This window comes from Castanea sativa, chromosome 10 (assembly GCF_040712315.1).
Source record: "Castanea sativa cultivar Marrone di Chiusa Pesio chromosome 10, ASM4071231v1".
In the NCBI taxonomy this organism is placed as follows: Eukaryota; Viridiplantae; Streptophyta; class Magnoliopsida; order Fagales; family Fagaceae; genus Castanea; species Castanea sativa.
Window position 1 is genome coordinate 1414561 of NC_134022.1, and position 23683 is coordinate 1438243.

The window sequence follows — 23683 nt, forward strand, 5'->3', positions numbered from 1 at the left end:
TGGAGTTTGTCTTGATCTAATGATAAAAAGCTATCATTAAGAGCAGACGCCATAGGTCTCTCTAAAAAAAAATTATTTCTATTTTGAGGAATAAATTCAACCACAAGTGAGCTTCAATGAATTTGGTAATGTCTCAATCAAGACGATGTTTTATAGTGTGGGAGGAGATTAAAATAATTACAAAAGTAAGAACAAGCATAAAGTAAATGGAATTGACAACTGAAGACTAAGTTCAAGTAATTATGATTAACTAAGGAATTGACTAAATATACTTGATTCAAATCTAACACCCCCAATGAAATCTTACTTGATTTAAATTTGTTAGGATTTATAGTGTTGGCATATTATATGTCAACTCTTTTTTTTTTTTTTTGTAATTGAAATTTTTTTGTATTGAATTCCATTTGAGTTGTATTTGCATTGAAGATAAGAGGATTAGAAGCTGAAGTTGGAATGGTAGATTCCAAAATTTCCCTTGAGCGAAATAGCCCTGTTTGGCAAATTTGGAGCAAAGTGAATTGTTTTAAAATACTAGTATGAAGAGAATTTTTCTTGAGAGAATTCAGTTGTTATTATTCTCTATTGTTCCTATCCATTTTTCCCTCTTTTATCTCTCATAAAATCCCCAAATTCAGACCCTAATTTTGTATGAAGTGAGAGAAAGAGTTAACAACTTTATTAGAGAGAAAACCATAGTAGCCACTATGTCTTCACCCTCTCAAATTACCATACCTTTTGAGAGGAGATTAACTAAACACTCCCAATTATCCTCGTCCATGATCATGGATTGAGTGAACATCCATGATCATGGATTGAGTGAACATATCCCACAAAACCTTCATGTGGCCTTGGAGTATCCATTAGCTTGGATTCACAATTGGCATATCAACTTGCAGAATGAGGACTAGGAAGAGAAAAAACTAGTGCAGACGATTACTAACGAGAACGAGAACTTGGATACAAGTACACCTATAGACTACGAGAGTTTGTATGAGTATTTTATTGCAATTATCTTTCTAGTGAATTCATTTGCTAGGCTAGACCCTAGAGAGTTTGTTTGTTTTTTTTTTGTGGGTCTTTCTTTCCCTAAACACATCTTGTGCTTAGGTGTGTGAATTTGAGATATTTATTGCTCTTTATGTATTTTCGTGAAATATGGAATTGGCTATCTGTTGGAGTATTTTAATATTAATTAATTAAAATGAATAAATATTACAACATAAATGTAAAGATGTGGGAGTGAATATGGAAGATGAAGAGTTAGTAAAAATGTTTAATCTCACATTGAAAAGGAGAAAGATTATTTTGTTCATTTTAATTATGGTGATTAATGGGCTAATATGAATTGTCTCAGATATTGGGCTAGATACGTGTATCCCACATTGTATTTGCATTGATGAGACGTGTATCCTCTTTCCATGTTGATGCTCAATTCCACCGCTCCTCTAAGAAATTGGGCTCAAGCCCATTTGGGTATTTGATTACGTCCCTATTGTGGAATGGGAGTAAGAGCATTTGCAGCAGTTTAGCTAAATAGCTATATAGCTATTTTAGCTACACCAAAACACAAAAATGAGGGTTGCAGCAGTGGAGCTATACTTAAAAAATTTTACCTTTTTGCTATAGTGCACATCTATACATACATGTGCACATCTATACATACATGTGCACTGTAGCTGAGAGCTAAAAAAAAAAAAAAAATTATTCCTCAGCCGGATAAAAATAATATTTTTTCCTTTTGTTTTTTTCTTTCTTTTCTTCTCAGAACTCTCACAATCTCTCAACTCTCTCAACTTTCAGACCTCTCATGCCACCGCCCCCCTGACCCACGCCGCCACAAACCCAACTCCGACCACGGCAACCACCACCACCAATATCAATCACCACCTCCACCACCATGGCAACCCCCACCACCACATTAGTCACAAACCCAACCACACACACACTCATCAAACCCACCACTACCAGGAAAAAAAGAAAAAGAAAAAAGCAAACATCAGCAAAACCCATGGCAAAACCAATCTATCTTTTGATGGTGGGAGAAGTAAAAACCAATATTGAAATTATATTGCCTGCAAAAACAGAAATAAATTTATGGCATTAATAATTTTTTTTCTTTTTCTTGAAGAGAGTTAATAAAATAAGCAGAGAACAAAAGACTAATAAATAACCATGGAACATTCTTAAAAAAACTGTGTGTGAGACAGCATAGACTAACCGATAATGCCAATGATGAAGCTCAAGCTAGCCATGGAAAGAAAAGTACAGAAGATTGAAGAAATGAAGCGATGGAGATGGGAGGTTATTGAATAATGGAGAAGGAGATGAGGAGAAAAAGTAACAAAAGTTATAACAACGAAAAATAAGAAAGGGTTGAAAGTTAAAAGGTGTTGCTAAGGGTGGAAGAGACAAGAGGATAATGTGTGTGGAGGAGAAAAAGAAAGAGGAAAAAAAAGAAGAAAAAGAAGAAGAAGAAAGAAACGTGTATTTGGATGAAACCAAATAAGAGAAATAGGAAAAATAAAATAAAGAATAATAAGAAATTAAAATTAAGAAATGTTACCATAATATTTTTGCAATAAATTTTAAGTGGTAAGTTATTACTGTCTAATATTGGTGAAAAAAAATAATTTTTTTAATGGTGGCAGTTGCGGTGGTGGTGGCGGTGGCGGTAGTGACAATGGTGGTGGTAGTGGCTGTGATTGTTGTTTATTGTAGAGAATATATTATTCTACCATGTGGCGGTGGTGGCGGTGGCAGTGGAAGAGTCGGTGGTGGCGGCGGTAGAGTCGGTGGCGGCGATAGTGGCAGTGGTAACGGTTGTGGGTGGTTGTGATTGTTGTTTATTGTAGTAGATATATTAATTTATTGTAGTAGATATATTATCTTATTGTGATGTTTATATTATTTTATTGTGTTAAAAGCTAAAATAGATCCACTACTACAACATGTTTTGTAAAGTGAGTAGGTAAAATAAATAAAATAACTTTTTGTGCAGTTAAAAAGCTAAATTTTTAGCTCCACTACTGTGGATGCTCTAACGTGTTGTTGCTGTCAATGCAATCCAAGTCTCCCATAATTATCCTCCTACAAATGGAAGCCATGATTTCATGAAATGGTAGAATAACCTTCCATCAGCTGCCACGTGGCAAAACGTGACACCAATACAAATGCCTGAATTTGGAAAAACAGTGAGTTGTAGGGACATGAGAGGGATCACATGTGTGTTATCAGGTAACACACGTGCTAGGTTCAATTGTGGCACAAAGGGGTGTAAATCTCTAGCATCTCGTGGATAATTAGCTATGATGTGGTCGAAATCGCCCATACACTTGGTGACGGTAAATGGGGCTGAGTCGCCATTGGTATAGAGGATATGGGGTTTGTGAGGTTGTGGAGGGCATATAAGATTGGCAACGAAGGGAAAGAAGTGTTGTAAATTGAGGGAGAGAGATTTTTTGAGAAAGGGAAGAAGGACGGTCTGTATGAAATGGTCAGTAGGGTAAGGAAGTTCATAGAAGAAAAGGAATTGCATGGGACGGCAAAGAAGCCATGGTATGTCAAAGAAAGTGAGAGGAAAAGATGTGGTAGGAACTGAGTTGGGTGGTGGACCAATTTGGCATTGCTCTAGGACCTTAACAGTGTAGGGGTGAAATATTTTTGTTGGAGAGAATAAGGGGTCAATGATCTCTTAATAAAGCGAAAGAAAAGAAGAGCATCACAGTCAGTTTAGAATAATCGAAACTGAGAAAAATAACTCAGTGTACTTATTTCGATTTTCAGTTGAAGACAGAATGGATCGAATCTCCACAATTTTGGCCATGGTTAAATAGCCATTTGCACTTGATTTGAAGTACAGATATTACAGAAAACACGTGTAATGTTGTTTAAAAACTGAAAACATATACTCCACAGCCCTCATCGCCGACCTTCAGATCTCTCTTAATAGGGTTGTGGGTGTGAGATTTGGGATGGGTTTCGATGTGGGTTTTGGGTCGGCGTTGTGTGGGTTATGGGTCGATTGGGCTGGGGTTTTAGGCCAATTGTTGGTTGAGTTTGGGTCGGTGTTTTGGATTGGCGTTTTGGTTCGTTGGTTGAGTTTAGGTCGGCATTTTTTCATCTCTGGTTTGTTGGTTGGTTGTTTTTCCCCCCCCCCCCCCCCTCTTTTTTTTTTTTGAGGTTTTTGGATTTGGAATTTGCTGGTGTTGTTGCTGGTGTTGCTGTTGATGTTGTTGGTTTGTTGCTGTTGTTGTTGTTGATGTTGTTGCTATTGTTGATCGGCGTTGATGTTATTGCTGTTGCTGTTGTTGATAATAATAGGGTGGAGATAATATATTATTTTAATGTGTAGTAAATCTTATTTTAATGTATAGAATTGAATGATTAAACAACTGATAAATGAGATGTTTTAAAATGATGTGGTAAAATAATAAAGTAGGCTTTTAGTGTGATAAAATGACATTTTTTTTTTTTTTTGCAACAGTTGCTAGGATGCTCTTACTAAATAAGATCAAAATCCTTTTTTGCATCAAGCTTTATGCCCGGAATGTAATGCACTTGGAGTTTCTAGAGGAAAACCAATTAACTTGTTATTTTATATTAAATAAAATATATCTGTCTCTCATTAAAAAAAAAAAAAATCCTTAAACTAGTTATGATTATATATATTTTTTTTTTGAGAATCAGTTATGATTATATTGATTATTGAGAGAGCGAGTATCCTTGAAAGAACAGTTTGTGGCTCTACACTAACCAAAATAAAACGTCAAATAATGTTATAATACATTCATAGTCTTTGAAGGATGAGAACTAACTACGTTATAGTATATAGATCGAGAATTCAAATAATGCATACGTCATTAGTCCAATTCTTTGTAAGAACTCTTGCATCAACTTACGCTATTGGAATGCTTGCAAATTTAAAACAAAGTTGGCAGGAAAATTCACAAATTTATAGTAAAATACATACTAGATAAGATCAATTCACTTGAAATGGAGAGAGTCCATTTAATGGTTCAATTTTAATTTTTTAGATTTAACCGTGTACAAAGTGTTTTGTTATTTAAAATGTTTAATATATGGTATTGGATACTCTTTTAAATTTGTAACACTTGATCTTAACCATAAAATGATTTACAAAAGACCCTGTAATTAACCTTTTACTTCCTTATATTTATATATAGTGAATTTTAGGCTTTTCTTCCAAATCAAATAAATTAATTAAATTGAGTTGATGAGTTTGTCCTATGAGGGCCGAAAAAAGTTTTTAAGAATCCTTATGGGCCAGATGAATCTTTCATGTGTTTGCTTGGGCTTTTGTCTTAAAGAAGGTTCGTTTGGGAGAAATAGGCCCATTATTTGTTCATGGACTCTGACTCTAGTCTTGTAGAAATTAGATTTGAAAATTTCCTTGGATATGAGATTTTATCATCTTAGGAAAGTGAAACTACTTGCATAATCCATTACAAAGGTAAGTCATCACACGTTTAGCAAAAAAAAAAAAAAAAGGTTAAGTCATCACACATGACAGGACATATGTCATTGATAATTCGATAATTACACATTACAATAATGCAAGGAAGGATATGAACAGTGAATATCTTAATTAGAAAAGCATTATGAGGTTTTAGATTTGAAAACTTTGACCAATAAGAGAGCTCATTAATAAATTATCTAAGGGGTGTGGAATCTAGGGATTGTATACATCCCAAAAAACAATAGTGTCAAAAAAAAAAAAAAAAGAAGAAGAAGAAAAAAGTGATAATTGACGAGAGGTGCTACGTCCACAACATTTTTACAACATTTTCACAACAAATCATAGGTGGTTAGTTATTATTGGTTCAAATTTGAACTTAACACTAAAATTACTTTTTTGCCCCAACAATAACAACCAGTAACAACCTACTACTTAAGATTTGTTGTAAAAATATTGTAAAAATGTTGTGGACATATCATTTATCTTGACTAAAATGTTCAACTAATATCAGCACAAAGTATCTAAGAGGATCTTCTGCAAAAAATATTCTGTATCCGAATTTGGCAATAGCATATTCTCCAAGTTTGGGTGGGTAATCCAGAAAGAAATTGGGCCTCTTGTCTTTAACTCTTTATTAACCCAAACCAAACCGAAGTTATGATGGCACTACTGTTTAACAGTTCAACTTCAAACCCCTAAAAAAGAGCTCGGTCCTACTAGCCGCTTAAAAGAAGGAACGGTTCAGATAAAAAAGAAAGGAAACAATCAACGGTTAAGATGATTTAGAAAAACGTCAGTGAGTTCGAATATATTGATATTATTACTTGGGAGAAACGAAAAGAAGAGAGACAGAATAGAAAAGAATAGTAAACTAGTTCAAAATAGGAGACAGCATATATAACATAACATAAAGCAAAAACAAAGACAAATACAAAAACAACCTCAAGAGTACTCAAAGAGAGAGTGTTCCAGAGAGAGAGAAAAAATGGTGCTCTGGGAGATCACGTTGGGGACTGCGTATTTCTTGGGACTCAAGCGAACCTACAGGCTCGCTCTCAAGATTCAGCGCAAGGTTGTTAGCCCTAAACACCCCAAGATCCGTCAATTTCTTCAAAGGTACCATTCTATATCCCATCACTTTTTTCTTAACAATTTTTCATTGTGAAGTCTTGTGTTGGTGGGATCATTACTTTGTCATCAACCCAAGTAATGGGTATGTGATATAATGCTCAAAAAAAATTATATTGGGTTAGCTTTTGGGGCTGATTTTGTGTATATATTTTGTGGGATGGAAATATCTATGCTACTTTTGTGTTTTTTTGTGTGGATATTAGCAATGTATTTTGGGAGTTTTAATGTCTATTATTCCTTTTTCAATATAAATAAAAGGGCTATGGTTAAAACACTTAGAATTAACGGTCCTAATCATAAATTTAATGTGTTCCAAAAGAATTTGTTGAAGAATTAATGAATATGACTTGCATGTAATTGTTTCCCAAGCACAGATTTTATGTATGTTAGTTTGTAAGATTCTTATTTTCCTCCCTGCAGTTTGAATGGTGAGTTGTCGTCAATAAATTAAGTGGGGGTGATTTTGTTATGCCTTTCATTGGGTAAACATTCAATTTTGATTTTAATAGAGAGAATAGGTTGATGGGATAGAGATTTGAACTAGCATTATGCAACACACTATTACTTATCTCTCCCTGCAACTGATTTTTCCTGTTAGTGGATTGGATTGGATTCTTGGATTCTTGGACAGTCAACAAAATCCTTGTCCAATCTGCCTATGCTGCTGCAGCATCAATACAAACTTTATGCTTCCACACCCTCATCATTTTTTCCCATATTCTATATTCTAATCCTATCATGACTTCAAAGAAATTAGTATGCAATTAATTTTGAGGAGTTTGACAGATAGAAGCTAGATGGAAGGGTAGGCTGAACATGAGAGCACATTCTTAGGCTAAGAAACATTGCAAGATTTTTGTACTTTGATCTTCAAAGCAGGGATGTACAGTACTACGGAACAAGTGCCAGTTTTGAGTGTGATTTTTTACTTGTCTTGTCTGAAAATGTGATTAGCACACAAATGCCACTGCTCTTACATTCACTTTAGTTTTCTAAACTATGCAGTTTGGAACACTTCTCTCCAATGAAGGACACATAGAGCTGCTCAATTCAAGTCCTTTAAAATAGTATTTTCTATAAATAAATATAATAATGGGGTTAGTGTGATTTGGTTGCAATGTGGGAAAGTGAACTTAGAGCTAGGACAGCACTATGAATTTGTCTAGTTGGATTCTATCTCAATACTAGCATGTGGGAAAATTATAAGTTCAGCTCATTAACAACTTTGTCATTTATACACATTATTTGAAGTTGTGAAGGTGAACCTTTCCAAGTGGTTCCCTGATTGCTTGTTCTGAATAATCTTTGTTTGACTTTGATGTACTTGAAAATTTTGGCTCCATCAAGTATTTCGTTTATTGTTGTTGTTGTTATTTCTAAATGAACCAAGTGATATTATCAGTACCACATAAACTTGATGTCTTTTGGTTTATTAGAGATAAAGACGAGATTCTATCTGTAGAAAGCCACAGATCTTGCTCCCTGACTTTGTCCTACCTATGTCCATGATAAATAAAATAATTTACACTTTAAGGCTGGGAAAAAAAAAGTTGGAACAGGATAGGTTGCTCAAGTCATGAATATATCACCCAACAGCGATGACCACTTATTGAAGTTGAAGCTTCACACAATGTGTCACCCAATGTATGACAGCTAGGACTCAAGTGTAGTTAATTTATCCACTTGGACATCTGCAATTGAAAACAGACGTAGATATAGAACCAGATCAGATAGCTTACAACTATTTGTTTTGCATAGATTTAGAGATCCTTAATTAGGTTTATATATATGTCCCATGATGGCCCATGATGGGCTGTGAGCTAATATATTTGTAATTCAATAACACTAAACTATCCGATGGAAACATTGAGGACATGTTATACTGCTTTGCAATATATCTCACAAGCCCAATTGGTATGCCAGCTGCTTATCTGCCTTTTCATCTGAGTTCAGAAACCAATTTGCAAATCTATTTTAGAAAAAAAATTAGCACTGACCACTAGTCCAGCATATCAAGGTACAGGACATCTGTCATAAAAAGCTCTTTTCATTGCAGCAGCTAGTGTTCCCTTTTGAGCTGGCAATGTAAGATAATTACAATTGCTTGTCCTTTATCCTTGAAAGCTTCGATACCGCATAAATAACTTGGAAGCTCTTGATCTTTGGAATTCAGTATGTTAATTTTTTTTTCTTTGATCTTGCCCTAGAATGAGGCTTCTTTGTTCTTGAATGCTTAGTTTAGGCAGTAAGTAGAAACTTTACTTTCTGGGTTGCTAAGATCAACACTACTCGGCTCAAATGTTCCTTAATTGTATCAATTACTTCCATGCTATATATGTTAACTGCATATCATTGCATTCCTTCAGGAAGGAGATATTTGCATTTTGTTGTCATTTTGGGAAAGTATTAAATGCATGATCTACTATTAACCATCTAATGCATTGCACAAAAATACTCTAGGTGCAAATTTTTGGACATCCAGAGAGTCACTAGCTAACAGTATTCTATAATAATTGTGATTCTATATTGGCATAAAGTGTTCAAATATATTACCAGAGTGGTGGCATTTGTTACTAGTTTTGAACTACTTGCTATAATTTTTGTTCTTGAAAGACAAGTATCTGATCTCCCCCCCCCCCCCCCCCCCTGTTTTGCAGACGAACACGTGCCGTATTTGATGTAGCACTCAAGGTTCATCATAGCATACAAGAGAGGGACATAGAAGTTGGTCGGAATCTTGGTAACTGGATTCTGCGATGTCTTGACCGAATGAAACCATCAGCTCAGATTCGCGGTCCCTCTCCTGGAAAACCTCCCAATGGTGCTAGCTCAAGCTTGAGCATGACAAAGCAGGTAAATGCCTCCAATCTGAAACCTCCTGGGGGTTCTCAAATATCCAGAAATCAGGATTCTGCTAGGCATCTTTTTACCTCAGCGAGAAATATTTGGCCTAAGCCTTTCCAATCCATTTCAATGATGATGCGATCACCAAAGACTGCTGGGAGTATGACCCAGTATAGACATTTCGCTGGGCCAGAAATGTTGAGATCAAGTTACACGAGAAGTTGGACGGAAGGTCTCCGGACTGACATAAGGCAGTGGATGATACACAACTAAAGTTGCAGCTCTATTAGTGTTTTTCCAGAAGATGAGACTTTTGGAACTGAACTATGGAAGAGGTTGTTTTTCAGGATTGATTGAATGGAAACAGTGCAGTAGATGCAACTGATGGCTTGAATGTGCTTTGGTTCATTGCCTCTTGAAGTTTTTTGTTTTTGTTTTTTTTTTTGGTACCCTTGTTCTCTGCCAGCAATTTGTATAGTAGTTTTTTTTTAAGAACTCGCAGTCGCCTGAGAACAGAGATGGCTTCTTGTTATCTAATAAAACAAAAGACATGGCAATACCCTTATGAATTTTGTTTCTTAATTAGCAACCATTTACTGGAATGAAAACAGCAGCAAGACCATGGAACAAAACCATATAAACCCCATTTTTCCTTCCAAGGACGTATGGTAAAGTTCACTTGATGATTTGAATTTTACTTAGCTAGCCTGGATTGATTCCCAACTTCTTACAGAGATCACCCAGTTCTTGTTAGCATGCATATGTTATTCTTTTGGTACATAAAAATGTTGTTTTGGGGTAAAATTTCTGACTTTTCAAGTAGATTTTTACGTGCTAATAAGGCCAGGCATCATTCTCCTCGTCACAGTTAATATCCTACATATCTCTTGATTTATGTCTGGTTGTAACGATTCTGCATCTGTACAAGCTACTTCAGCATATGAGATATGTCTTTTTCTTTGAATTTTCCATAATTAAGGAGGGCGTTCCCCAATGAGTCGGTACGTAGGTGGCTCCATCTCTCTATTAGTCTTTCTAATTTTGATATAAACGTGATATCATGATGCCATGCATGTTAAGAAGTGAAAAACTTAAATTGGAAACTTGAAGCTTATCCAATATATTAAAGCTATTACTCTCAGATATGCTTCTACTAATAAAGACACCATCATTTGGGCCTCTTCTCCTTGTGGAGATTTTTTACTCTAAAAATGCTTATTTATAGCATTGCTAATGGGTGGTATGTATAACAGCTCCTCCAGTCCTTAGATTGGTATAAGTTAAACACTGATGGATCTTTCATAGGTAATCTCGGGAAGGCTAGGGGAGGTGGTGTTATCAAAAACTATCATGGCAATTGGGTGGGAGGTTTTGCTCTGGTTAATAGGAACAACTTTGGGCGTTGTTGCTGAACTCTGGGCTCTTAAAGATGGCCTCACTCTCTGCAATCAACTTCATATTCAATTTCTTATTGTTGAATTGGATGCCTCTGTGCTTGTTACCCTTTTGAACAATGGCAACCAACAAATTTCCTAGATTCTTATCCCCTTTTATTGATGGCAGCAGGGTCCTTCTCAACAAGATTCCAGAGAGGTCAATAGATGTGATGATCCTATGGAAAAAAGCAGAGCTGATCTGCTTGGTGATTTTGTTCTTTTTATTTGCCCATTGATTGTATTTTGAATCAGATTAGGCTTCTTGTCTTGGGTACTACTTATTGTAGGCACTACCGTAGCAGTGCCATAACGCTTTAGTTTTCTTTAATATATTCCAGATAACCCAAAAAAAAGAAAAGAAATGGATTATATCATCTTTTAGCACTGATAGTTAGCTTTTTTTTTCTTTTTTTTTCTTTTTTTTAAAGTTTTCTCTTCTTTCATTCCACTTTTGCTATAAAACTACAATCCTTAAGGACAAAAATGCAGAAGTCTCATCCTTGAGGCATTGCCAACCCTTTAAATCTTAAACATGATTCTAAAAAAAATTAATTCTTAAACATGAGGCCATACAACATCCTCAAGATATCCTCACGTCAAGAACATGAAGAAGCCTTGAGCCAACCTCAAGATAAGATTTTACTAGCTACTAATAATATGGTTCAGATATGGTCAATTTGACAGGGACTTTCGTTAGCATGGGATATGGGGTTTAAATTTATTTTTCTAGAAACTGATACTACTACTATACTAAATTGGCTAACCAATGATAGTGTATTACCACCAGATGTTGTCCCTTTAATTTCTAATTGCTGGAATCTTATGGCACGAGCATGGGCCATCCATCTACTTTAAATATATTGTGAGGCTAATAAATGTGCAGATGCACTAGCAAAACGGGGTCGACAACTACAGAGCGTTTTGGAAGTTTACGACTTATGCCAAAATTTTGTTTATCCAGCTTTTGTGTGGGATATGAAGCAGCTTAGGACTAGTAGAATGTGTCCTTTGGAGGCCTATAAGCTTCTTGTTGTATAAACCCTTTATTATCTAAATAATACTCCCATTTTTACCACACACAAAAAAGAGAAGAAAAATAAGATTTTAACCACTAATTAGTAAACATGTGTAATGCATGCATAAAGTTTGTATACGTACATAGTATTTTTTTTTTTTTTTAAAATTACATCTCACGGTTTGTTTTCCAATTTTATGGAAATAAAAGCTTTATTTTAGGATTAAAAGTATAATTCATTCGAAAAACGAGAAAATATTATATCCATCGGAAGACTACTGAAATAGTCATTCTCCTGAAACACGTGATGAATTGCGTGTTAAATATACATGCATCTATACTATAAAAGTCAAAGATAAAATTTTCCAAATCCGTCAAATTGTCAAACATTGCATACAAGATATAAAAAATATATATCTAAATGAAACATATTGCCATCATCAATCAAGTTTTATATATTCTTGAATATAAAAAAAAGGGTTTTTGGTGTGATCTCATCGATCTCACACTACATGGTGACAATGAGTTATACCATATGTACTAATCATTAACACAACACATTTGTTGAAGCGTTATTACTCGAATCACTCACCTCCTGCCAATCATCATGTGAAGTGATATAGGGACTCTTACCTCCAAATCACATCCTACAGTAATAGTTATTTTATTAAATTGTGAAACTCAGGTTTAAAAAAAACATATGGTCATCCTCCATCCTTTTAAGAGTCAATTTTTATGGATGACTCCAAAGTGTTAGCCAAGAGACCAAAACTTAATATCTCATTCATTTGTGGCCAAAAAATTAATAGAATAGAAACCATTAGGATTTATGTTATTTTATTTAATTAATTTAGAGCATTGGCATCATACAAAGCAAAATAGAAAAATGGCTCAATTTTACACATCTAACCTTCAAAATTACTCCATTAGTCAAGTTAAAGATATGTAAATTTGCAAATTTGCTACAGTAACTTAGTAAATTTATACTAGCATTATTCATTTTGTATTAAATATTTTATTCTTTCTTTGCTTATTCTAAAGAAAAATGAAGAGAGTAGATGGTGGTGGTTATGTGTGATGAAATAGAAACAATAAAAAAAAAAAATTTGATATTGTAATGAAATAGAGTTTAAAATAGATGATTTGATGTGAGTTTTTTTTTTTTTTTTTAAATAGTTATATGAATTAAAAAAAAATTAAATTTTTATACAAAAAAAAAAAAAAAATTTTGCACACCTAAATATTCTTACATTAGAAAGTTTATTACTTAGATATTTTAAAGATCGAACCCCTTGATTATAGGCCAAATTTCAAAATTTACCCCATAAATTTCACTAGTTTTTATTTTAGTCCTTTAAGTTTGTCTTATTTCATTTCAATCAAGTTTCAAAACACCCCAATTTAGACTTATGTTATCTTGGCATTTAAATCACTAAAACTACATTATTTTGCTTTTAATTTAAAATTTATTTTCTAAAAAAATAAATTAAAAACGTTAATTTAAAAAAAAAAAAGTCCAGAAAAAAAAACCAAGCTCATGCCCAAACCCGATGTTCTCGGGTTGAATTTGTTAACCCGAATAACATCTTTATTATCAATTACATTATTCTGGAAAGTGGGAATAGTGAAACAGGAAAAGGAAATCCAAATCCATGTTAAACCAATTCCACCAGTAAACGAAATACAAACGTTTTCCATCAACTTTCGCAGAACCGGCCTTACAGGTAATCTTCATCTCCCTTTTCTGGTAATTTGATTTCCATAAAATTAGGATTTTGTTTTGTCAAGAATTTCTTTATTTTGAAGAATCACATACTTATATTTTATAGCCGTAAATCCTAGGTCTTTGAGAATTGTTAATAGTGTGTTATTCATTCATGTAATTAGATTTGACTTTCTCTTCACAGGAATTCAAAATTCCCGTGCCTTTCGTTGTGATTTGCTGTTGTGAAACTGTATTTTTCACTTTCAATTTAGCTGTGATTTGCAAGTTGAAGTTCTTCTTCCATAAATAAAAACTTTGAAGAATTTAAGATTGTAGGGTTATTGTGTTTTGAGGTGGTCTTTTACTCTTATAATGTACCGAATATTTTCTATCTCATATTTCAATTTTATGGGCTTTTTGTCTTCGGAAACTAGACTCTGCTGAAAATAATAATTTATTTCTTAACAGTTAATCTCAATTTTTTGAAAAAAAAATTATAATGTTTATGCTTAGGATTTTAATGGGCACTAGTTCAAACAGGTCGAGGGTAAGGTCGCAAGTTTAAAATCCATTGGGTGAGTACATTTTACCATGGAAAAAAAAAAAAACTTAGAATTTAGAGAGGCTCAATAGAGGTACATCCCGCTAATAGAGATATTTTGATGAATACCAAATGAGGGACAGAAGTACCGACAAGGACACTCATGAAATTTGAATGACAAAGCATGCTCATGCTTTAGTCGAATGAGTGGTTTTGACAACACAGAGATGAGACTGAATGGAATTATAGAAAGTGAGAATTCCTGAAAGGTTTCCATAATCAGAACGAGAAATGTTATATTTTCTTTTGGGGAGGGGAGGGGGTTGGGTAAAGATCAGGATCAAGATTGGTCCTCCAGAGCTAGGATTGTGAGGCAAATGCTATATTGTCTTGAGAGGGGGCTTGGGGCATCTATCATCAAAGCCTGTAAATTGGTTACGGATGCTCAAATCTTTCTAAAGTTAAAAGTCCTGGAATTTTTTGTTAGCATTAATAATTAATATTTGATCGGTGAGCAAGTTGCTCTAAACCTGGAAGGTTTAGTATAAATCCAAATGTGGGTGTTTTGGTTCTTATATGTTCTCCTATTTATACTTATAAAAAATAAATGTTCTTCTTCTATTTATGGGCCTAATTAGCTTTTACCTAGTTTATGACTTTTTTTTCCCCCTCACAATGAATATTATATCACCCAGATTTGTGTTACTTGTGTATTTGCTAGGCCAAGACTTAATGGTTGAAACCTTGTTTGGTTGCTCAGAATTGAAGCTATAAGCAGTGCCTGTATTTTAAAGCTCAATTTTTTCTTGTAATTTTCATCCATTGTTTTCATTGCTGTGTCCTTAGCACACTGCCTGTGTGCTTTGGTTTTATTATCTTTCTTTTTTATTCAATGAGGTATCATTTACTTATCTAAAAGAGAGAGAGAAAAAAAAACCCTCAAATTTTACTTCTGCTGTAATGCCCTATATCCCCAATATTTTCTTCTATGAATTTTATAATAATGGATTCATATGCTTTGAGAAACATGAAACCTATGGTGAATTGTGCATCTGTTCTCAATAACATTGTAAGTAAATTGGTCCTTGGGTTAGGACTTAAATAGGAATGATTAAATCCTAAGGGTGGTGAAGAAAAAATAAATAAGTAAAAATTGCAATGTGAACTCCAAAAGAAATATATTATTATTTGAGGCCTAGAAACAAATTGGATCTTTTAGGTTGGTTTTGTTAATTTTTTAAATAAAGTAATTAAATAAAACATAATTGGGTCACAAATGTAATCAAATAAAGTTGAGAAAATCAGAAAAGATGAATCCTTTCTTTATTTTCCTAGCAGCCATAAGTCCTTTCTCTACACCTCTTACACAAAATAAGAGAGAGAGAGAGAGAGAGAGAGAGAGAGAGAGAGAGAGAGAGCAATATTTGATTGTGGGCATAAAGTCTTGCTGCTGGAAATTGAATTAAAAGGTGAAAGGTCTATCTTAATTAATATTTTTGGATTGATGTAAGAATTTTGAAGTTATATATATGGTTTGTTGGCAGCATAGTGAGATTAGATTATTTCTGCATTATTTTTTACTTGATTACAGTGATAGAGGCTTTACGTACTGGGTTGAATTCAAATAAGGACCTGATGGTTGCACTCTTAATTTTAAGTAGTATTGTATATTACATTGATTATTCATTGAAGACCTTAGGTCTGGAAATTTATAAGGTTTGATATACTAGAATCGGTGCATGATTACAATGTTTGATTAAAGTGACCTAATACACATTCTCGTCATCTACTGAAGGTCCCAAAATAAATAAAATTATGAGCTAGTTACTTATCAACAATGGTCATGGCCTTCTGTTAGCAAACCAAGAGTATAATGCGTACTTAACATTGGTGCCTGTGGTAGCAGTTCGTAACATTGAGTTATTGGTAAATGTTCTGGGCTGTAAGCAAGGTTCTCTTCCTATGAAATATTTGGGTCTTCCTTTGGGTGCAAAATTCAAGGAGAAGACAATATGGAATCCAATTTTGGAGAAAGATGGAAAGGAGATTGGTGGGATGGAAACAATTGTACTCATCCAAGGGAGGTAGAGTTACTTTAATTAAAAGAACTCTATCAAATCTACCAACTTATTTTCACTCTTTATTTCCTATCCTTGTTTATGTGGCTAACTGGAGTGCAAAACTTCAACGGAACTTTTTATGTGGTTGCCTAGGTGATGAACCCAAATTTCATCTAGCTAAATGGCTATTGTTTGTGCTCCACTTTCTTCAAGTGGTTTGGGGATTAGGAATTTGATACTTTTTAATGAAGCCTTACTAGGGAAGTAGTTGTGGAGATTCCGGCTTGAGAGGGATGCAGGATGCTCTTAGGCAACAAGTGAGATGAAGTATGGGTGTAAATGGGGTGACTGGTGTACCAGTTCAGTTTCTGGTCCCTATGGTGTGAGTTTGTGGAAAAATATTAGGCAAGGTTGGCCTTCTTTGTTTCTTTATATCTTGTATGACGTTGGTGCTGGGTCGAGAGTGAAGTTTTGGCAAGATTGGTGGTGTGGAGAGAATTCTCTTGCCGTTTGCTATCCCGAATTATTTAGTGGTGAGGAGAGACTTCTCTTGTTGTTTGCTATCCTGAATTATTTAGGATTTGTTGAGATAACGAGGCAAGTGTGGTTGAGCTTATGAAGTTCACCAATGGGGTCCTTCATCGGGATGTACATATTTTAAGGGTTGTTCATGATTGGGAATTGGAGGCATTGTTGAGCTCATGGATACTATTTATGGCACATTTGTAAGGGGGATTGGGGAGGATAAGATGTGTTGGAAACCAAATAGGAGTAAGGGATTTTTGGTTAGTTCTTATTACCATATTTTAGTTGGCCCTAGTGATAATATTTTTCCTTGGAATGGTATATGGAAGCAAAAGGTCCCTTTGCGAGTGGCTTCTTTTGTATGGACTGCTGCCTGGGAGGAAAGTCTGGCAATTGACAATGTAAGGAAAAAAAAGGTACGAATTATGGATTGGTTTTTTATGTGCAAGTATAATGGTGAATTAGTTGACCATTTCTTCCTTCATTGCCCGGTTGCTACGGATCTGTGGTCTATGGTTTTGGGTTTATTTGGAGTAAGTTGGGTTATACCAGAGTCTGTTGTTGAGCTTCTAGCTTGCTGGCTAGGTCAGTTTGGTCGTTATCAAAATGGTCACATATGAATAGTTGTTCCCCATTGTTTGATGTGGTGTCTTTGGAAAAAAAAGAAATAGCAGGTGTTTTGAAGATAATGAAAGAACTTTGCCAAATCTCAAGTTATTCTTTCTTAGAACCTTAATGGATTAGTTGTCAGTATTGAGAATATATTCTTTCTTTTCTATTCTTGATTTACTTGATTTATGTAATTTCTGTATTTGATTGTATACCCTTGTATACTCCTTGTGTATTCGGGTGCCTCTTTCTTTGATATCAATAAATCTTTATTACTTATAAAAAAAAAAAAAGTCCTATGACATTATGGTTTCATTATCTAACAATATCACTTAGACTTGTTTGGTTCTTGTATGAGCACTTGTAATGTCCTTGTGACGTTGTGCTAACTTAGAATTTGATAATGTCTAGAAGTTGGGGATCCTAGGAATTTTCAAACTGTGAGCTAAGGGTCATCTAGTTAACCCCACATAGTAGTAAGGAAGGTTAGTTGATTTTGAGTGCTAGTCTATGGTAGTTTCATGGGGTTATTCTCTTAAATTAGTTTGTGATAGCTTGATAGAATTTATATCTCTTGTGGTGGATCATTAAGCAATTGTTTTTCAACTTCTTGGTAGGCATCACTGTTGGACTTTTGAAGGAACTTAAGTACTGTATGTGGTTATGCACATTATGCTTTTTGTTCTCCACCATAAAGATGATCTTTTTGGAAAATTATTTTGACATAATGAACTTATCAAAAAAATTTTATTTTTTGACATTATGATTTTTCTGTCCACTTTTTCTTGAAAAAAAGTTGTCCTTTGAAAGTTATTTTACATACCCAAGTATTCAAAGTGCCACTGGATATTATCCTAAATCACACAAGGGTCAAGCAACTTTAGTGCTTTGTGACAAGGTGATCAAACTAATTTCCAAAAGGCTTATAAAAGTCTTGGACAGCAGCAAAACAAGATATTCATAGTATACTGATATGTTTCAGAGTAAATTTATTTATCAGTTTGCTTGAGTGCTAGTGTTCCCATAAATTATGAATATGATTCTTCTGATGATCATGCAACTGTAAAATCATTTCTTAAGATATTATATGTTGTGGACCTTATTCTGGATTTGAAACTCTGGATCAGGTATATAGTGTAAAGTGGTGAACCTTGGCCAAGGGGGGTTAAATTATTGGCCTTTGTGATCTCATTGAAGAGAGTCAATGTAGTATGGCCATGGCTAAGAGCATTAGCATCATTATGTGTAATGTCTTGCAAAATAGAAAAAGTAATTGATTTTACACATTTTGAGCAAAAAAACACCCACATCAGTAGGTGTAAAATTGTGCATAAATGCACAAGAGCTACAGTAACCATGCATATATGCACAGTTACTGTAGCTCTTGCATTTAATATTTTAATAATTTCTAATTTCGCTCCTTTTTTTTCCTTCTCTTCTCCCTCATCATCTTCTTTCTTCCTCTGAGACACACTCCCACAGACACAAAATCAAAAATCAACTACAAAAATAAAAAATAAAAAATCAACTACAAAAATCAACCACAAACACTTTCAAAATCAATTAGATTGCGTCGCCATCGCCTGGATTGACTGGATTGTTGCCATATCCTGGATTGACTGGATCGTTGCTTGTGGATCGACTGGAGAGGCGTTCATCACCGTCACCATCGCCGCTGCTGCATGTGGATCGGTGATGTGGATCGGTGCTTCTGGGATTCGATGGTTGTGGTGCTTGTGATGAAGTGTTGACGGAGATCGGTGGATTGGAGAGGCGTTGTTGTGCTTGTGATGGTTGTGGTGTTGATGGAGTGCTTGTGATGGTGCTTCTGGGTTTTGATGGTGATGTTGATTTGACCGTGAGAGAAAGAAGAGGTAGAAAAGAAAGAGGAAACGGCAAAGAGATAAGGAAAAAGAAAGAAGAAGAAAGAAGAGGAAGAATAGGAAAAAGAAACGGGAGATAAAATAATATTAAAAAAAGAAGATAAAAATACTATTTATATAAAATATAGTGTATAATAGATGGACTGATGTGGGTTTTTTGTAAAAATGGGTGTGTAAAATAGAAAAAGTAGTTTTTTTGGTACAAAATAGATGGAAAGTTTGCATCCATTGATGTGGATGCTCTAACAGGGGTTAATTTGTTAACCTTTAGTATCGATGCAGTGTTTAAGACCCTTCGAATAAGGGCAATAGACAGTAACTAGCCAGCATTGGTTAAATTGCTGGCCTTTGGTTTCCAATAAATGGAGCTGATGCAATGTAACCAAAATTCTGTGTGTCAAATTTGTGCTTCTGTCCTGAGATATTGATTTTGTTAACATATGAATTGTCTATATTTGTTCGATTCACGTCTGGTTCAATCCCATACCGGTAGCTACACATATCAGTTTTACCTTAAAAATAATAATAAATTGTCTGTAAGTCACCGATTGAAAATTATGTTCTTACTATTTAGGGCTAATTAAATTATGATATCTCTATTTGTCATTATCACTGTTTACACTGTTTTAGTGAGCATCTCAAGGCATATCTGTTTTTAAGTGAGTTTTATTTTCTTACAAAGAGACTTTTTAAATTGTTATACTGAAATCACGTATGAGTGTGTATATATATATATATAGATATATATATAATCTCTGTCCTCACTAGACCCAGTCTTGTGAATATTTTGTATTTCTACTTACTAGGCTGTTAAGCTCATCCTTTTCACACACACACACACACACACACATATATTTCTTTTATTTTTTCAGGTCAAGTTTGATGCAATAGAGGTTTAGCACATTGTGGGTACTCTTGTGAAGCTGGAGGCAGTTTTCTTGTCCAAGGATTTCAGTTGGCACTAGAAATATTCCTGAATAAATTTTTTTATTCTTTATGTTTTATACTTATGAGGGCTACATGATTTATTTATTTTTATTATTTATAAATAAGAAACAAAATTAATGATTAATCAAATCACATATCCATCCTTGAACTTCATGGCCTTTGCACGATGTGCCCCAAGTTTTTCACTAACAATCACCTCACATCCCTTTGCCCCACTTTCCATAGCAAATCTCAGTACACCATAGCAAGGCCTCCTAACAGCAAGACATCCGAGAAGCTTGTATCAGAGAGACTCAGCCTGAGCAATAGCGCAAAGCCCTCTGTTGTCGCTGTTCTCTGGAAACTTGAACCTTTTCTGTAACACCTAGGTCAGCTCTCTGATCCTTCTTCCCTTCTAACTGAGAACGTTCTGTGTTTGTGTGGCTCTGATGATGATCTTGGTTTGCATCGGCGTAACCCTAACCTTGACGCTGGAGTAACTGTCCTCAGCAAGCTCATGGGTCAGTACCTCATTCAGCTTGGTGTAGAAAACTCCTTCAGCTACGAACTTTCGCCATTTTCGAAGGATAGGTGGAGGGATCTGAGCTCTAAGCTTGAGGTGGCTTGTGCTCTGGCGATTCGAAAACTTTGAAGGATTATGTTTGATTTTCACTCATGAACGTCATTCTTTGGGTTTACTTTATATGATTATATTGTGGAGATTTTAGTGCTTTATTTGCATATTGAAGTTGACAGAAATAGTCTTGAACACCAAATTCACGTAGCTGGGTTTGGGGCTGTGATATTTGCAGTGAAATTTCTTTGTACTACCGTACAAATTTGATTAAATTTGAAGCTCCTTTACATACCGAGGGACTAGATATCCAATTCCAAGGCTTTGGTTCCATGCAACCCTGAGAATTCTCTTGTTGTTATTATACATTTTGTGGGAGAAGAAGAGGAAAGAGGAGAGCGTTGGGGGGTTGTTTATGGTAGCTTGTTTGTATGTGATGCACATTATGATACTTGTTAATGTTTGATCAAAGTGTCAGCTACTATGTGTGCAGTTGCTGATTTGTCTTCTTTATACTTGCATTACAGGCAGTGAAAGCCATCAACATCAGGATGGAATTAGCAGACAGAGCAGTTGGGTTTCTGTTATCTTTTATCAGCTTATCCATATTCACGTATTATACCTTCTGGGTCATCATTCTGGTTAGTTTACTTCCAATTTAATTTTATCTCTTCCTTTTACAACCCCCAGCCCGCTCCCCAAATTCCAAAAAAAAAAGAAAAGGAAAAAGGAAACGAATACTGTATGCATAACCTATTGATGTTTTATTCATATCTTGTGATCTTTCAGCCATTTGTAGACAGTGATCACTTCATCCACGAGTATTTCCTACCACAAGAATACGCCATACTAGTACCTGTATTTGCCGGTGTGGTGCTTCTCTGTTTCTTGTGTGTATTTATAGGATTTGTGATGCTCAAATCCAAAAAGAAGAAGGCTTGATACAATTAGTTTTGCCTTTTTTTTCTTAAAAAAAAAAAAAAAAAAAAATCTTTGAGAGTAACTTAGAGTTCTACTTTTTTTCTTGTTTGTTTTTCCATTTTTTTACCTCCCTACACATTTTCTGATCTGAAGGAGTGTTTTAATTTTGGATTTGTTGAAACTTGAAGATTTTGTATATCTGTATCATTTCTAATACTATTGGAAGCTCATATATTAGTCTATTACCTTAGGGCCTAAACTTATTTTGGAAAATTGCGAATGAACTACCAAATTTACTGCATTTTGCCTATAATTTGTCCGTGGTTGTAATGGCACTACTGCATTCCTTGGAAGTTGGCATACTTTGCTCATTGTTTGGTACTGGTACCACATGTTATGTAACTTAACATAACACCACTACAGATCACTTTAGTTTAATTTCTTTTCCCCCTCCTTTTTATGGTATGGACTCCCCATTGGTAGTTAATGACATCCTACTTGCCTAGGATAGAGTGCTGAAAGTACGCGTTTGTTGATAAGTTTTGTAACTCAATTGACACCTTATGATATTTCCAACAGAGACCTTCTAGGGGTTCAAATTCCCCTCCCCATTGTTGTAACTATTGAATTAAAGATCCCCCCCTTATAGGTTATGTTGAAACCGTATTAGTTTCCATGATTTTTTTGGGCACTTCTTAACAAGATAGAGGATGAAAAACTAGTGGTGACAAATGAGGATGATAAAGTTAGTGAGGATTAATTATTTATTTATTTTTATTTGGTTAAGGATTTAAGATACCTGTATAGAAGGATTTTGTCAAAGGATTTTGTCAAAAAGTTTTAGCTTAAATGGCATCTCCTGCTACTGTAAGAAAGGGTGGAAGGTAGGCTCCCATTGGGTTCATTTATAAGTTTTCCAATAAACAAAAAAGGTAAGGATTTCGCAGTGGTCCAAGCCCATAGTGGTAGATGATGTAACTATAAATTTAATTATCTTAATAAAAAATTTTACTTTTCTTAATATATATAAACAAACCCCTGGCCAAACCTTGAAACACTCAGGTTGTCATTCATTTAGAAAAATGCAAACAGTGAAGCTGGAAAAGGAAAATCAAATCCACGTTCGAATCTTTAAACCAATTCTTCTGGTAAAAAAAATAGAAAATTTTCAATCAACTTTCTCCCAATCGGCCTAATAGGTGATCTTCAACTTCCTTTTATGGTAGATTGATTTGCAAAAAAAAAAGGATTTTTGAATCATATACTTGTTTTATAGACAGGAACCCTAGCTAGGACTCGAGAATTGTTAATGGTGTGTTATTTATTCATGTAAGTAGATTTGACTTTCTCTTCATAGAAATCAAATTAATTAGCCTTTCAAAATAAAAAATTTTAAACTCTTTTTAGGCTTTGTCATGGTCAATTCGTTTGCATAGTTACACAATTTTACAAAATGATACATGAGGTTAAGGATGTAAATCAAATCTTTAATGGGATTAAAATTTTATACTCACTACGTGATTTGTAATGTTAAAATTATATTTTTCAATTTCAATTAAGTTATGATTTGTATGTAGAATTAAGAAGAATTTAAGATTGTAGGTTATTCTGGATTGAGGTGGTTTTTTACAATGTACCTAACACTTTCCATCTTATATTGCAATTTTATTGGCTTTTATCTTCAGAAAGTCAAAGTAATTTGAATATGAAAATCTACCACTCATAACTCACCACGTGGATAAGTTGTGACAAAAGTTATGCCACTTTTTTTGGCATTAGACTCTTTGGATTGAATAAAAATTATAATAAAAATTTGGACCTAGAGCTAAGGTGATAGCTATGTTGCCTTCCATTATATAAGAAGTGTGGTTAGGTGTTTTTATTAAAGCTATATATGTGCGCGCATGTGTGTTTTTTTTAAAAAAGGGATTGCTAACAACTTGTTTGGATGGACAAAGGAGAAGGAAAGAGGAATAAAGGGTGGGGCGGGTTTCATGAACCCTATTTGCAGGGACAAACTTGGACGGGGCTAGTTT

The 23683-nt window shown here is 34.5% G+C and overlaps 2 protein-coding genes and 1 pseudogene across 3 annotated transcripts; 2 read left to right on the forward strand and 1 right to left on the reverse strand.

The window, feature by feature from the left end:
- Positions 1-1362: 1362 nt before the first annotated feature.
- On the reverse strand, positions 1363-5463 carry LOC142613461 (coumaroyl-CoA:anthocyanidin 3-O-glucoside-6''-O-coumaroyltransferase 1-like; annotated as a pseudogene).
- A 934-nt stretch (positions 5464-6397) lies between these two features.
- Positions 6398-10020, forward strand: LOC142612709 (uncharacterized). Its single transcript, XM_075784849.1, has 2 exons — positions 6398-6592; positions 9265-10020. Exons 1-2 carry the CDS (start codon positions 6462-6464, stop codon positions 9722-9724), a joined length of 591 nt encoding a protein of 196 aa, XP_075640964.1. The 5' UTR covers positions 6398-6461; the 3' UTR covers positions 9725-10020.
- Positions 10021-13491: 3471 nt separating this feature from the next.
- On the forward strand, positions 13492-21914 carry LOC142614086 (dolichol-phosphate mannose synthase subunit 2). Of its 2 annotated transcripts, XM_075786631.1 has the most exons (4): positions 13492-13626; positions 20399-20541; positions 21254-21367; positions 21516-21914. In XM_075786631.1, the coding sequence occupies exons 3-4, from the start codon at positions 21278-21280 to the stop codon at positions 21666-21668; spliced, it is 243 nt and encodes an 80-aa protein (XP_075642746.1). In that variant the 5' UTR covers positions 13492-13626; positions 20399-20541; positions 21254-21277; the 3' UTR covers positions 21669-21914. The 2 variants fall into 2 exon arrangements, with proteins under 2 accessions (XP_075642746.1, XP_075642745.1); XM_075786630.1 differs by lacking the exon at positions 20399-20541 and having other exon boundaries at positions 13495-13626.
- Positions 21915-23683: the final 1769 nt, after the last annotated feature.